This window comes from Bubalus bubalis, chromosome 5 (genome assembly GCF_019923935.1).
Source record: "Bubalus bubalis isolate 160015118507 breed Murrah chromosome 5, NDDB_SH_1, whole genome shotgun sequence".
NCBI lineage: Eukaryota > Metazoa > Chordata > Mammalia > Artiodactyla > Bovidae > Bubalus > Bubalus bubalis.
Genome location: NC_059161.1, coordinates 121,182,956 through 121,198,462, shown reverse-complemented (window position 1 = coordinate 121,198,462; position 15,507 = coordinate 121,182,956). Strand labels below are relative to the sequence as shown.

Here is a 15,507-nt window from a genome sequence, read left to right as displayed (position 1 = left end):
GGCCCTGAGGCTGCCGCCCCTGGGGTTCTTCTTCCATTGCAGTCTTCCCTTCTCAGCTCTGAGGGCCCTCCTCGCTCTCAGAGCAAGTGTCCACGTGGCAGGCAGGCATCTACAGGCAGCTAGTGTCTGTTCTCTTACAACTGTGTCTTTGTCCTGCCTCCAGGAGGGACAGACCGTCTGGGTCATTTTTCTTTGGAAACTTCTCATTGTCCATTGAGGGTGGAGGTGGGGGTTTCCAGAAGTGTTGGTTGACTGACTTACTGACTGGCTGGGAGGCTTTCACTGCCCAGGAGATGAATCCTCCCCCGACCCCCAGGACAGAACATGGAAGGTACTCTCTCCTCTTGCAGACGCCGGCTGGGCCCCCACGTCTGCCTCTCGGGATTCGGGAGTGGCTGCTGCCCTGGCTGGGCGCCCTCCATGGGCAGTGGGCACTGCACCCTTCGTAAGTGCCTGTCCCTGTGCCCCAAACGTCCTCCACAGCAGGGTGCGCCTTCCCTGGGCTGGCCTGAGGGGCAGACTTGGGGGGCTCCAGCCCCGACTCCCTCACCTGTGTTTCTCTTCTCAGCCCTCTGCTCCTTTGGCTGTGGGAGTGGCATCTGCATCGCTCCCAATGTCTGTTCCTGCCAGGACGGAGAGCAAGGGCCCACCTGCCCAGGTAACTGGGGGTGCGGGCCCTGGCTGATGGGAAGAGCTCTGTTTACACTGAGACTGTGCCGGGCACTGGGCAGTTGTGCCCTAGCGCATCATTTTCAAACAACCCTATGAGGTAGGCATTCTCATTCCCATTTTGTAGATGAGAAAACTGAGGTGCAGAAGCTAGTGGCTTGCCCAAGGTTACATGGTCAGTAAGTGGCAGAGCTGGATTTAAACTCAGTCCTGTTTGCCTCCAGGGCCCCTTCCCCACAGAATTTAGGAGGAACGGGGCGGGGGGCCCCGGGAGGGGGGCGGCTGGGACTGCCGCATGGCGCATGCTCACAGGTGCGGTGATTGTTTCAGAAGCCCACGGACCCTGCGGGGAATACGGCTGTGACCTCACCTGTAACCACGGCGGCTGTCAGGAGGTGGCCCGAGTGTGCCCCGTGGGCTTCTCCATGACCGAGACAGCGGTTGGCATCAGGTGTACCGGTGAGAGGCCTGGGAGCAGCAGGGAGGGGCGGGTGGGAAGGGGGTCTCCTCCCTGTCCTCCGAGGCCAGTCTCCCGGGATATGCTGGAGTGAAGCCAAGCTAGGAGCAGCTCTGAAGTCTGCAGGTGGGCAGCTGAACATGAGGAATCTGCCACTTCGGCTATTCCACAAATACCTATCAAACATGTCTTAGGGACCAGGAACTGACCTGTGGTTGGGGTTATGCGGGCGGTCTCTGCTCATATGTTGCTTCAAGATATGGTGCAGGGAGATGAGTAAGGACAGTGACAGTCCCACCTAATGGGACCATCACTGGAGGAGTGCACAGTGCCAGGGCCCACAGGGGCACAGGGAACTGGGGCTGGAGGTGGGCTGGACTGCAAAAGACTCCCTCGAGAATGTGACATTTGAACGATGAAGCAAAAGAAATCAGTAGTTATTTTGTAAAAGTATTATTTGTTCATGATTCAAAAAATTTCCTACAGGCCAAGTCTGTTACCTTCCTCATAGATGCTACTGTGACCAGCTTCTTACTTGTCTTTCCAGAGAGCTTGAAAGCCATCCCCCACCCCCACCCTTGTGCCTTTTTAACATTTTGTGGAAATAAACATTTCTTCCCCTGAATATAAAAATAAAAAATAACTTACTTTGGAACATTTGGAAAGTAAAAGAAGGGTAGAAAGGTGAAAATAAACATGTCCCAGAAGTTCCTACCCAGAGATACGTGTTTCTAAAATGAAGTTATTTTTTTTCCTGCCCTTGTCCCCTGGGTCTCTATGTGTACTTGTGTGTGTGGGACTGTGTGTCAGGCATGCCTCTCTGTCTGTTTTATAAAATTGGGATCATACCTTATCTATCACTTTTGTTCGTTGTTTTTCTCACTTTGTGCTGTGAGCAGGAAATATTAGTAGTCCTTACAACATCACTTTTAATGGCTGCAGATGTGGCTACTGTAATCTAAGTACCTACTTCTATGCTATCCATCCTTAGCTTGTCTGCAGTGTTCGGCTGCTATGAATAATGCTGTAGTAATGTGGCTTCTAGTCAGCCTCTCTGATTATTTCCAGAAGGAAGACTATTGGGTCAAAGGTCCCATGAAGGAGTTTTGGTGCTTACTCCTCCCCCACCCCCTTCCCCGCCTTTTCCGGAAGGTTGAAGTACTTTCCAGACACATTTCTCCTTGCAGAGGCAAACTGGACTAAGGAAAAGCCAGAGACCAATGTCAAAGCAAGTGCAGGGCAGGGGAGTCACCAGGGTGGGATAGGGTGAGTCAGGGTGGATGTCTTAGAGGAAGTGGGCATAGTCCCAAAGGTGCCTGCCATGGGAAGAGCAAGAAAGGAGAATGGAGGGGACCAGTAGGCATGGGGGCCGGGGGTGGAAGGGAGACTCAGGTGGGCAGAGTAGACTGGAGTGGGAGGAGCTGACCTCGTAGGTCTTCATGGTTCTGAGATAGGAAGGGATGTTTTGAAGCTGGGTGGGGGGGGTTTCTGTCTCTCAGCCCCCTCCCCCACCCAGGCTTGAACCTCCCTAAAGTAATATTGGCTCCCCCTGGACAGAAGCCTGGGGGCTCCTTTGTGCCCCACAGCTGAACCTTAACCCACCACCTCTCACTTGGCCTCCCACCAGACTGCCCCCCTCCCCACTCCTCCACTGTGTTCCCTGTGCTTCCTGGAAGCTCCACTCGACAGCCCCCTTCTTGATGCCACCTGGTCCTCTCAGCCCATGTCTCCTCCATCACACACCTGCTGTGGGGGGCGGTCCCTGGTGGGACACATACATAGCCCCTGCCCCACACTGGCCTCTCATGGATGTGCCTCGTGACTCCTGTGTTCTCAGGCTGCAACCGTCTGGAGAGCCAGCACTGTGTCTTAGTCACGTTTGTGTCCTCGACAGATCCCTTCCAGGTCCACTGCACGCCAGCGGTGCTCCACAAGACCTAAAGGGAACTTAATCAACCTTCCTGCCCCTTCCCCTGGCCTTTTTGGGGTTGCCTTGCAGGTGGAACTGTTGGAAATAGTTCTATTTCAACCAGTCTCTCCCGTTATCTGTTCTGTGTGGGTCAGAAGAGGCCTGGCCCCATGGCCTCTTCTTTCTTGGACTGGGGGCCCCTAAAACCAGAAGATTTACCTAGTGCCTTCTTTCTTCCTGGGGTGGCAGTGGGGCATGCCCCATGTGGGCTCAGGGTCCTTGTGGGATGCAGTCCCTGCCCATAAACAAAACACGTTCAGAGTGAGCTATGTAAGAGTGTTTCCTCTCTCTCCAGACATCGATGAATGTTTAAGCTCCTCTTGCGAGGGCCACTGCGTGAACACGGAAGGCGGGTTCGTGTGTGAGTGTGGGCCGGGCATGCAGCTGTCCGCAGACCGCCACAGCTGCCAAGGTGAGCGGCTCTGGGAGGGGTAGTGATGCTGCCTGCTGTTGCCACCACTTTTAGACTCTGATGTGGACCTCGAGGCCCTTTGAGGCCCATCCTGTGCTCTCCAGGCATGACTGCATGTCACCTTCACCACGGTTCTCTAAGTGAGATGCTGCTCTCTGTTTTTTTTTTTTTTTTTGCCTGCACCTCTTGGTATGTGGGACTTTAGTTCCCCTAGCAGGGAACACAAAGTCTTAACCACTGGACTGACAGGGAAGTTCCAGGAGATGGTGTTCTCATCCTCACTTTATGGATGAGGCTTGCCCAAGGCCATTCTGACAGCAGGAGGAGGGGGAGTCAGGTTGCATGTCTGACCCTAAGGCCTTTGCTCTGGACCACGGCTCAGTAGAAACTGCTGCTGCCATCATTGCAGGGTTGGGGGTAGGGGAGGGAGAGGCAGAGGGAAGGGCCAGGGGCAGGCGGAGCAGACTAACCAGAGCGAGGAGGCCACTGACATGGGGGAGGGCTGAGGGGACGGGGCTGTGACACACGGGGGTGTGTCATGTGCAAAGCCATGCTGTGATAGAGTCACCACCTGCCCCTGTGCTGGGCCAGGCTCTGGAGACACACAGCCAGTAAGAAAACATCCTGCCCTCCAGCGCCCTGCCTGATGGAAGGGGAAGAACAGTGAGGTTCTTCAGTGAGGTCCTCATGGCTCTAAGGGCACTAATCCCGTCATGAGGGCCCCACCCTCAAGACATCATCTACCTCCCAAAGACCCCACCTCGTAATACCATCACATTGAGGGTTAGGGCTTCCATACATGAATTTGGAGAGAATGCAGTTGAATAGCACTTGGTCATCAATCTGATGAGTGCCCTGCCTGCCTCTCCCCAGTACATGTTCCCTTATAGAGATAGAAGGATAAGAGATGCAGGGAGTATGGGGGGTTAATAGTTATTCAACTCCTGTATCCCAGGCACCATGTTAAGTACTTAACACACATTTTCTCATTTCATCCTCAGAATTGTCCTATGAAGTTGGTACTGTTTATTTCCATTTTCCTGGTAGGAATAGTGAGGTTTAAAGAAATTAATTTGCTCAAGATCATATTAGAGTTGAGATCTGAATCTAGTCATTGCTGCATCAGCTTTTCCCCCTTCAACAGTCCATCTTGAAGATATTTCCACATCAGGGTCAACAGATTTGCTTTATTCGTGTCAACTGCTGCTTGGTGCTCTGCAGTGCAAATATCTCATAGTTTCCTAACTCTTCTCTTATTGATGAATATAGAGGTTATTTTCAGTTTTTTCCTAATTTCAAACAATGGCTTGGTGAGGCTTTGACAGGGGAGGTGGTATAGAAGCTGGGTTTTGAGGTATGAATAGGAGTTTTCCAGCCAGACAAGATGAGAAAACATTCTAAGCAGATAGGAGAACATGTATAAAGGAGGAGGGCCACAAGAGCATGGTGCATTTGGAAAATGGCCAGAATTTAGGCCAAAGTAAAGGTGAGGGGGAAGGAGGGAGCTTGGAAAGGCAGCCCTGGGCTCGTGAGCTATGGTGCAGCATTAGTACTTGTGGGAGCCTTGGAGAGATTTTAAGCAGAAAGTGGCCTGATCAGAGGTACCGTTCGTCAGAACTTCCTGGAGGCTGTGTAGAGGGTAGCTTGGGAGGAGCACAGGGAGAGGCAGAGAGACACACAACACTGTTGTTATCCTCCAGACCAGAGACAAAGGTTATCCTGGGCTAGGATATGGCAGTGAGGGTGGAGAGAAGTGGGCTGGTCCACGGAGAACTTAGGAGTTGATAGACTGGATGTGGGTTTTGAGAAGGAGAGGGGTTAAGAGTCAGGTAGGAGATGGTGATGAGAGAGGTTGGTAGAGAGGACTGTATGTTTCCAAAACCCCACAGGGAAATGAGCTCCAGCCATGTCCTGTTCCCTTCCAGACACTGATGAATGCCTTGGGACCCCCTGCCAGCAGAGATGTAAAAACAGCATTGGCAGCTACAGGTGTTCCTGTAGAACTGGCTTCCATCTCCATGGCAACCGGCACTCCTGTGTAGGTAAGGCCAGGGACCCTGCTGTCTTCATACTTAGGTTGCCAATCAGGAAGACTGACAGAGTGAGCCCAGGGACAGGGAAAGGTCAACAGTCTGGACCTCCTTGGTTCCCTGGAGCCTGCAAGTGCTTGAGCCTTTGCTCAGAGCCTGCCTTTCCCTGGGGTTGGCATGGCTCCTGATGGAAGACCCCGTCTTGGACTTTTCCTGGCCGCATGCCACTTTCATGCTGTTATGTTTCTCTTCCACCCTCTCCCAGATACACCCCAAGGATTCCTCTCTGCTCACCCATTTTCTTGGCTGCCTTTGCTCCCCTTGGTAAATAAAGCACGTTATGTCTTGGTTCCTCTGGTTTAGAAGGAGACCCCTGTTTTCTCAGCCCATTAGCAGAAATTTCCAGAAAGGGATTGGCATGTTTGGCTTGAGCTTGGCTCATGGGTTGAAGGTGGGGTCCCATGGGCCTGAAAAAAGACCTTGTTCTAGCAAAGTTGGGTGTTTGTCCTGAAGCCTGCCCTGAGCAGTGCAGTGATTTTTTTGGAGACTCTTTTTCAGAAGGGCCCACAGCACCCGATGCCCAACACTGGGATGGTGGAGGGTTTGGAGCCGAGATTCCCAATGGGGGCCCATCCCCACCAGCCAGCACTTAATCACTGCTGCACAGTGCTGGAGTGCGAGTCACTGGTGCATCCATTAAATGCCTACTGGATGTACAGACCTTCCAAGGGGACCAGCACTAGACTTCAGCCCCATTCCCAGACATCTGAGTCACGTCATCGCCCTGGGGCAGGGAAGGACCCCATAAGAACACAGCAGGGAGACTTCTCCGGTCTTTTGGGCTAAGAGATGGAGGAAAGATAACTTGGTAGCCCCGACAAGGCAGCCGTCGGTAGCGAGGCTCTCCCGCAGATGTAAACGAGTGTCGGAGGCCCCTGGAGAGAAGAGTCTGTCACCATTCCTGCCACAACACCGTGGGCAGCTTCCTGTGCACTTGCCGACCTGGCTTCCGGCTCCGGGCTGACCGAGTGTCCTGTGAAGGTGAGCTCCTGGCCCCGCCCCCGGCTCTAGGTCCCGCTCCCGGCTCTAGGCCCCGCCCTCAGCCTTCCGCTTCTCTTTCTAAGCGCGGAAGACAGGGTGCCTCTTCCTTCCGCAGGAACTTTTTTTTCAGTTCATCTTCTTTGTTATTTCCACCACCGACCTTTTATCTTCTCTCTTTCCCCTTTACCCATCCTTCTTTTATTTCCCTTTCACTGTTTCCCCAGCCCTACTGTTTTCCCCCAAATAATAAAGGGAAAAAAACCCACTAAAAAACAATCAATGACAGAGAAGCCTTTGATGTGGGAGTCCCAGTAACCTGGGCTTCGCGGGACACTTCGGACAGTGTGGGGTCAGTTCTCTGCCATGCTTTAACAGCATGCCTGTAAACGTCTGTGTAATATCGTGTCAATATCCAAGGCGTTCTTTCTAGTCCAGAGGCCAGTTTTCCATGGTGTGACTGCCCGTGTTGGTCTGAGCTCGGCCACCCAGGTTCCCCTTCCCTGCCCAGCCTGTTTTCTCCCGGGCGCACTCTGATTTGTGACTCCCTCTTTCTCCTCTTACCTTTGCCCCACATTTGCCTCTTCTCTCTCATGTTGGTCGGATCTCTCTTTCAGACTGTTGGGCAGTTGGTGTCCATCTGCAGGGAAAATGTGTACTTTCCTAAGAGTGTATGTGAGTGTGTGTGTGTGTGTGTGTTGGGGGAGGCAACATCTTGTAAGCTGGCCTGTCTGGGGTGGGACCGGAGAGGACCCTGGGCTCTTCCTTCTCCTGAGCCTCAGCATCTCCTCGTGGGAAGCCCCCTCTGGGTCAAGGAGCAGGGGAAACACTGCCAACTTGTCGGGACCCAGAAGTAGGGAAGGGTCATTCCCAGGGTGGATCCCTGAGGGCTTCAGGGGTCCCGAGTCTCCTCTGTGGCCAGCCAGGAGGGGAAGGGAGAAGACTCTGATTTGGCAGTGGCCGAAGCTTCTGACTGGAGAAGGCGATGGCACCCCACTCCAGTACTCTTGCCTGGAAAATCCCATGGACGGAGGAGCCTGGTGGGCTGCAGTCCGTGGGGTCGCTAAGAGTCGGACATGACTGAGCGACTTCACTTTCACTTTTCGCTTTCATGCATGGGAGAAGGAAATGGCAACCCACTCCAGTGTTCTTGCCTGGAGAATCCCAGGGACGGGGGAGCCTGGTGGGCTTCCGTCTGTGGGGTCGCACAGAGTTGGACACGACTGAAGTGACTTAGCAGCAGCAGCAACAGAAGCTTCTGACCGCCAGCATCACCAACTCATAACTTCAGTTTGCTTGTTTGGTGCTTTTTCATCAGTCTTCTCTCCTGATCGTCACTGCAGCCCCGTTAGTCTGAGGTTCAGCTGTTGGTGTTAGACCCATCCTGCTGATGAAGACACTAACCCAGGTTCAGTGCCTTGTGATGGCGGACCCAAGTCCACGCCCAGCAAATCTCACCTCTTGCCCCTGCTGCCTCCTTCCAGATCCTTCTGTGTTTCCGTTTCAGCTTTCCCCAAAGCCGTGCTGGCCCCATCTGCCATCCTGCAGCCTCTGCAGCACCCTCCTAAGATGCTCCTGCTGCTTCCAGAGGCAGGCCGGCCCGCCCTCTCCCCTGGGCACAGCCCTCCTTCCGGGGCTCCGGGGCCCCCGACTGGAGTCAGGAGCACACGACCACCACCTCTCACGCCTGCACTGTCCACGTCCTCCCCTTCTGCCCCGACGCCGCTGCTGTCCATCCCGGTGGCCACCCCCGTGCCGCATCCCTCTCTGCTGGGAACCCTCAGACCTCCCGCACAACTCCAGAAGACGGCGGTGACCCCTCCCTTGCCCAGGGGCCCCGAGACCACATGGCTGGCACCAGGACCCTCTGCCTGTTGGCACCTAGGGGCCACGTATGAGTCAGGGAGCCGCTGGACAGAGCCTGGCTGTTCCCAGTGCTGGTGTGAGGTGGGTGTGAGGGGTCCTTGGGGTTTCCCTGGTCTGGTGTCTGGGGCCTTGTGGTGGCTGGAACTTCCGTTTCTGCTTCTAGGATGGGGAGGTGACCTGTGAAAAGGTGACGTGTGAAGCTGCTTGCTCCCACCCGATTCCCTCCAGAGATGGAGGGTGCTGCCCATCGTGTACAGGTGGGAGCCAGTCCAGGGAAGGCTATGAGTTTCCTGCAAGGTCCTGCCTCTTCCTTTTTCCTGCCTTTCTGCAACTGAAAGACAGTTATCTAACTTTGATATATCACCTGAAGGGTGATCCCTGGGCCTAGCCCCCAGAGCTTCTGATTTATCAGGTGTAGGATAAGTCCTGGGAATTTGCCTGTCTCACAAGTTCCCAGGTGAAGCTAATGCTGTTGGTCCAGGGACCACACTTTGAGAACCACTGGTATCTGTGTTCCCAAGGGGAAGGTTTCATCTTAAGGACATCCTTTTTTAAGCTTTATTCATTCATTCAGCAGGTTTCTCCAGACCCAATATGCAGTCCCCTCTCCTGCCCCAATCCCCCTCCTAACTGCAGGAAGAGTAATTGTTCATAAATTATATCGCTTTCCTGATTCCCTCCCACTATCTGCTGACAATTTTAAAAATTTGCTTTCATTGCTGTTAGGATAAAGACCTCAAATCATAACAAGTCCTTCAGCAGAGTGCTTTAAAACTCACCCTGCACAGGAATTGCGGGCTTCCTAGGTGGCTTGAGTGGTAAAAGATTATGCCTGCAATGGGGGAGACCTGGGTTCTATCCCTGGGTTAGGAAGAGCCCCTGGACAAGGGAGTGGCTACCCACTCCGGTATTCTTGCCTGGAGAATTCCATGCACAAAAGAGCCTGGCGGGCTACAGTCCATGGGGTCGCAAAGAGTCAGATACGACTGAGCAAATGAGCACACACACATGCACATGAATTGCTGGGGATCTTGTTAAAATGCAGATTCTCATTCAGAAGATGTAGAGAGGGGCCTGAGCTGTTACATTTCTATGAAGCTCCTGGTGATAAGATACTGATGCTGCTGTACTTTGAGCAGCAGTGAAAAGGTCTTTCTAAGGGTGACAAGGAAAATGCAACTCACTGATTTTCTTAATGATGATTGTTATCTTTTACTGTGTCTCTACTGTGTACTAAGCCCGAAATGTCAATTGCTGTCTACATTACATCTGTCTACATTACACTGTGGCTCCTTCCAGGTTCCCTGCAGGGCATGTGGTGGTGTTTCCATTTAACAAAAAAGACAACCGAGTCCCAGAGAGGTTAAGTGACACATCCAAGTCCAAGGCTACTCAGGTGACAGGCCAGGTTTGGAACCTGGGGCTGTATGGCTGCCTTTCTTGCTTTATAAGAATAAAGGGCCATACTTTCAACACACTTCTGGGCTTATCAGACATGAATAGGACCTTCCCAGGGCACCATAAGTGGGTGTCTCCTGTGGTTTTCCAGGGGTCTTAGGACCCCACAATTCTGAGTACCTAGATCTGGCCACTGCTGAGGCATCCAAGCCAGTGAGAGAAGGTTCTGGGTACGTTATGCCTGGAAAAGGAACGAGACCTCCAGCTTCCTCTCCTTTGAAGAGGTTTGATGCCTCCACTCCTGTTTGTCTTTCAAAGGCTGTTTTCACAGTGGCGTCGTCCGGGCTGAAGGGGACGTTTTTTCACCTCCTAACCAAAACTGCACCGTCTGTGTCTGTCTGGTGAGCATCCCAAGCTTCCTGAAGCCTCATGGGTGTTTTCTTAACCTTTGGGGGTTTTAGAGGAAGAGGGAAAGACGGGATGTTAAAGGTGAGCTAGTTGAACGGAGGGAGAGCTCTCAGGCTGTGGATTTGGGTTGGAACTTGTCTCATTTCAAAGTGTGGGGGATGGGAAGGCAGTAGTCTGTGGGGTCAGGGAGGCTTCTGCTGAGCAGAAAAGAGCCAACAGGCAAACAGGGTCCATCTGTCTTGGAAGGGGAGGGGAGGGTACTCCTTCGGAAACTTCCTACCAGGGAGGCTGTTTTTCTCTCCAGGCAAAATATTTGCCGGCACAATAAAGGTGTCCACACGCGGAGGGAGAAGGCTGGTTACCAGACTCAGCTTGTTAGCGTTTTGCTAGAGGCAAGTGCACTCCTCCAAGAATAGTTATTAAGCTCCTACTATGCGCCAGACGCAATCAGGTGCTGTCCTGAAGACTGGCTCATGAGCACCCAGTGTGCACAAGTCTGGGGGCTTGGTACTTTCCATCTAGTTCCTCACCTGAGGCTCCTGGCAGCTCTTCAGGGTTGGCTTTACTGTCCCCATTCTACAGATGCAAAGACTGAGGCTGGGAGGTGACAGAACTGGAATTTGAGCCAAGGTCTGTCTGCGTCCAAACCTAGGCTCTGCCCACCAATCCTCACTGCCTCTGATCATCTTTAAAAGTGGCCCCAGCCTGTCAGGGATGATGGAGCTGCAATGTAAAATGGGGGAGGGGTGGCACGTAGACCGCTGCCACCACCCTTACTGAGCCCTTCCCATGTGCCACACTCTTGTAGTGACCAAGCACTTTTGTGCCTGATCGCATCTCACGCAATCCTCAACAACCCTGGCTCTTCTCACAGGTAGGGAGACAGAGGCTCAGAGGTGATATGCTCTGCCCAAAGTAGGAGGAGCAAACCCTGGGCCTCAGGTCTGGCTGACTCCAAAACTGGGGACCTTTTTTTGGTCTTAGCTTCAGTTTTTGAAAATTGAGTTTTAAATTTAATTCTCTGGCCAGTATCAGTGACTTGGTTCAAAACTCAGATGCACGGGAACGTGGAGTAACCTCTTCCTCACTGCCTAGCATTCTTCCAAGAGCTTCCAAATGCTATAGGATGGAATGGCATAGGGGGCAGTGCCATGGGAGGGAATGTCATGGGGAGGCAGTTCCATGGGAAGGAATGCCGTGGGGGTAATCAATGGGGTTAATGCCATGGTGGGGAAGTGCCATGGGGGAATGCCATGGGAGGATGCCATGGGGAACAGTACCATGGGGGTCTAGGCTCGTCCATTTTCATGAGGAAGGCAGCATGCTCTGCTTTCTGTTCTGCCCCTCGTCTTGGAAAGGGGAATATTGGAAACCAACATCATAATAAACCCTGCTACTGGGTCCCTGCCTGCATCCCTTTGTGTCCATGCTGGCATTTAAAGGTCTCGGATGGCTTCCTTTAGGAGACTTTCGTGTGGGAGAGGAGTCCTGTAGATGATGTGAAATAGGGAGCGAGCTGGTTCTGATGGACCTGACGGTCCATCCTCCCCCCTCCACTCCACCTCTCACCTCCCCAGGCTGGAAATGTATCCTGCATCTCCCCTGAGTGTCCCCCCGACCCCTGCCAGGCCTCCCCGAAGTCGGACTGCTGTACTTGCATCCCAGGTAAGGGACTCTGCGGGGTGAGGATGGCAGTGTAGGTGAGGGTGGAGGGGTGTACTTTGAGTATGTTTTTTTTGAGGGGGAGTGAGCACAGTGTTCTTGCCTGGAGAATCCCATGGACGGAGAAGCCTGGTAGGCTGCAGTCCATGGGGTCGCACAGAGTCGGACACGACTGAAGTGACTTAGCAGCAGCAGCAGCAGCAGAGTACAGAGGATGAGATGGTTAGATGGCATCACCAACTCTATGGACATGAATTTGAGTAAGCTCCGGGAGTTGGTGATGTACAGGGAAGCCTGGTGTGCTGCAGTCCATGGGGTCGCAAAGAGTTGGACACAACTGAGCGACTGAACTGAACTGAACTGAGCATAGGAGAGAGCAGGAGCATTGATTTCTGCTTTAGAAACTCAGATTAAGTGAAGCATTTTAGGGTGCTGTTTTTTTTTTTTTTTTTTTTTTTGCTGCATCACCTGGCATGAGGGATCTTAATTCCCCAACTAGGGCACCAGGGATTGAACCTGTTCCCTGTGCATTGGAAGGCGAAGTCTTAATTAGGGAAAGTATGGTCCCTTGGACCACCAGGGAAGTCTCAAAGTGCCAGTTTTAATTGAGCACCTACTGTGTACACAGCAGTTTGGATGCTAGGTTGGGCTCAGAGCCTGGCCTGCCCCCAGAGAGGGGTGGTGTGTTCAACCCCGACAGGAAGGGGTTTGGGTCCACCCTTGGCATGGCTCTGTCCCGACACTGGGAGGGGGTCTCCCTTGCCCCACTCATGAGTCGGTTCTTTGTTAAAATGTGCTTCTCTTTCCTGAGATGACGTCATGGCTGTCACTGCTGGCTCTGGGCCGCTGCTGTGTGGGGTGCTTGCCAGCCCTTGATCTCATTAATCCCTGTGGTGCAGCCCTGAGGGAGTACTACTCATAGCTCCATTTTATGGATGAGAAACTGAGGCTCAGAGAGGTCATCACTGCCCAAAGGCACATGCCAGTTAGTAAAGGAGCAGAGCTTGCTCTCAAGTTTACCTGACTTCAGAGCTAGTGTTATTAAATACTGCTTTTCCTCTTAACTTGTGAATGTTATATTATTTTTAGTTAAAACATTTTTTGAAGAGGCAATATGCTCCCTTTGAGGTAGGAACTGTTAACCCCATTCTACAGATGAGAAAACTGAGGCTTAGGAGAGCTTAAGTATTTTGCCCCTAGCGAGTTGAGAAGCTAGGATTTGAACCCAGTGCTCTCTGACTGAACCCAGGTGGAGCCTTGGCCAGTTTTTAAGGTTGTTTTTTTACCAACAGGGGTGAGGGATGTTCAGATAAGAGGTTCTTACTGAATCCTTCCCAACCCTATCCAGGGAATGATGGCATTCCCAGACCTGGCTGCAGGTGTCTGGGGCCCTCGTTTTTCATTTCTTCTTTTCTCTTACTCTTTTAGATTAAAAAAAAAAAATGTGGATCATTTTTAAAGTCTTTATTGAATTTGTTACAGTATTGTATCTGTTTTATGGTTTTGGTTTCTTGGCATGAGGCATGTGGAATCTTAGTTCCCCAGCCAGGCATTGAACTTGCACCCCCTGCGTTGGAAGATGAAGTCTCAACCGCTGGACTGCCAGGGAAGTCCCACTTACTGTTTAGTTATTCAGGGCTTCCCTGTCTTCTTGGTTAGGGACCTTATTTTGTGTGCTTCATTCTCCATCAGTTTTTAAGCACCGATCTAATTTTATTAATAGTTGAGGGTAGCAGTGGTTGGGCTCTTGGGTTTGGGCATGCCGTGGAGTATTGTGGGGGTGCATTTTCTTCCCAGAGACCCCCTTACCTGTTTCTTTAGCTGCCCAAAGACCTTGAGCTGTCTCTTCCTTTTTCCTCCACAGTGAGATGCTATTTCCACGGCCGGTGGTATGCAGACGGGGCTGTGTTCAGTGGGGGTGGTGATGAGTGTACCACCTGTGTCTGCCAGGTAGGGGGCTGAGTTGGTGGGTGACGGGCAGGGGCACAGGGCTTTCCCAGGAGCCCTTGACTGGGAGAAGAGGAGACACTGGACAGCAAAAGGGAATCCGAGGCAGGAAAGAGACTAAAGGGACCTTAGCATTCCCCAAGGCCTTCCCGCAGTCTCCTTGAAGGTTGTCCTTCAGCGTTATTATAGAGCACCTATTGTGCACCTGGGACAGTGCTGAGTCCTGGGGCCACAGCCGAGCACAGGGTGGCCTCGGGTCCCTTCATCAGGAGGCCCACAGCTAGGCGGGCAGTGGTGTGCCTGGCAGAGGGCACAGTGTGAGCAGAAGGCTGGAGGTGGGAGAGAGTATGGCATAGTCTGAGGCCTGGTGGTGTTCATTCTGGCTGGAGGCCAGATGGCAAGAGGGACTGGAGATGCAGCCGAGGCAGGGATCCTGTTTGCGCTGGGTTCCAAGAAGCAGGGCCTGGGGTGGGCCTCTTGTGTAAGTGGTTTTCTGGCGGTGGTGCTCTCAGGAACTGGCCAGGGAAGCAGGTCAGGCGGGTGAAGGGACCACGTGGAGACGGGGTCTCGGGCTGATCCCATGGGGAGCTCTGGAGTGGGAGGACAGCAAGGAGGTGGGTGTGTCCAGAGGCCAGGGAGCTGGGCTCTTACACCCCCAGCATCAGGTGGTTGTATATAGTCCCTTGCTTCCTAGGGAGTGTAGGGGGAAGGAACCCGGAGGACGCTGTCCCCATCGGCCAAGGGCAGTGCCTAGGGGACCGACAGGGACTGTATGTGGGGGTGACAGCCTCTGCTTCAGACTCAGTCAGGAAAGGCTTTGCCTGCCAGGCAGAGGGTTTGGACTTTGCAGAGCTGTCGGGTTTTAAGTGATGGAGGGGTACAATCAGATTGGTGCACGAGAAGGTTCTGTGGCTGCAGGTGAGAGTGGGTTTGGAGTCGGAGCAGAAAGCTGTTGGAGAGGCGAGGGGAAGAGGTGCTGGAGGCTGCAGCTAGGGCAGCCTGGGACCCTGCAGCCACACAGTCGACATGTTCCAGAGACCCTCTCCCAGCCTGACTCCCAGCCCCCAGGGAAGGACTCACCCTTCCTTCCCCTCTTGCCCCCTGGACATCTGTCACCTTCGGGGGAGGAGATGGCAGCCTGCTGGCCTTCTCTTGCCCCTCCCTGGTTCGTGCCTTTGATTCTCTTCCAGAACGGGGAGGTGGAATGTTCCTTCACGCCATGTCCGGAACTGGACTGCCCCCGCGAGGAGTGGTGGCTGGGCCCCGGGCAGTGCTGCTATGCCTGCAGGGAACCCGTGCCCATGACAGGTGAGGGCCACCCAGCCTGCATCCCAGGCCGCATCCAGCACCAGACCTGGAAGCGGAGGGGGAGGAGGCTGAGCTTCACCCGCTGAGACTCATGTGTGTGTATGTGCTCTGTAAGCATGTGTGTGTGTGTCTGTGAGTGTGTCTGTTTGTGTGTTTTAAGTTTGTATATGAGTAGCATCTGTGTGTGAGTTTGTGTACATGTTGTCTGTGAGGGCTATCGGTGTGTTTTATTGAGTATCATTGCTTTACAATGTTGTGTTACTTTCTGCTGTACGATAAAGTCAATCAGCTATATGTATACATATATCCCCTTCCCTCTTGGACCTCCCTCCCACCCCACCCC

The 15,507-nt window shown here is 53.1% G+C and overlaps 1 protein-coding gene across 6 annotated transcripts in view; it reads left to right on the top strand.

The window, feature by feature from the left end:
• Positions 1 to 15,507, top strand: part of VWCE (von Willebrand factor C and EGF domains) — a 54,806-nt gene that overhangs the window by 2,855 nt on the left and 36,444 nt on the right. For 5 of the 6 annotated variants that reach the window (XM_025286479.2, XM_025286480.2, XM_025286477.2 and 2 more), the window contains exons 2-13: positions 351 to 445; positions 569 to 658; positions 1,000 to 1,128; positions 3,391 to 3,507; positions 5,433 to 5,549; positions 6,450 to 6,578; positions 8,083 to 8,522; positions 8,605 to 8,698; positions 10,158 to 10,240; positions 11,825 to 11,912; positions 13,774 to 13,859; positions 15,047 to 15,164. In XM_025286479.2, the coding sequence (XP_025142264.1) occupies positions 351 to 445; positions 569 to 658; positions 1,000 to 1,128; positions 3,391 to 3,507; positions 5,433 to 5,549; positions 6,450 to 6,578; positions 8,083 to 8,522; positions 8,605 to 8,698; positions 10,158 to 10,240; positions 11,825 to 11,912; positions 13,774 to 13,859; positions 15,047 to 15,164 (1,586 nt within the window). Of the gene's footprint in view, positions 1 to 350; positions 446 to 568; positions 770 to 999; positions 1,129 to 3,390; positions 3,508 to 5,432; positions 5,550 to 6,449; positions 6,579 to 8,082; positions 8,523 to 8,604; positions 8,699 to 10,157; positions 10,241 to 11,824; positions 11,913 to 13,773; positions 13,860 to 15,046; positions 15,165 to 15,507 lie in introns of all 6 variants that reach the window. The other variant, XM_025286478.2, reaches the window with a different exon arrangement.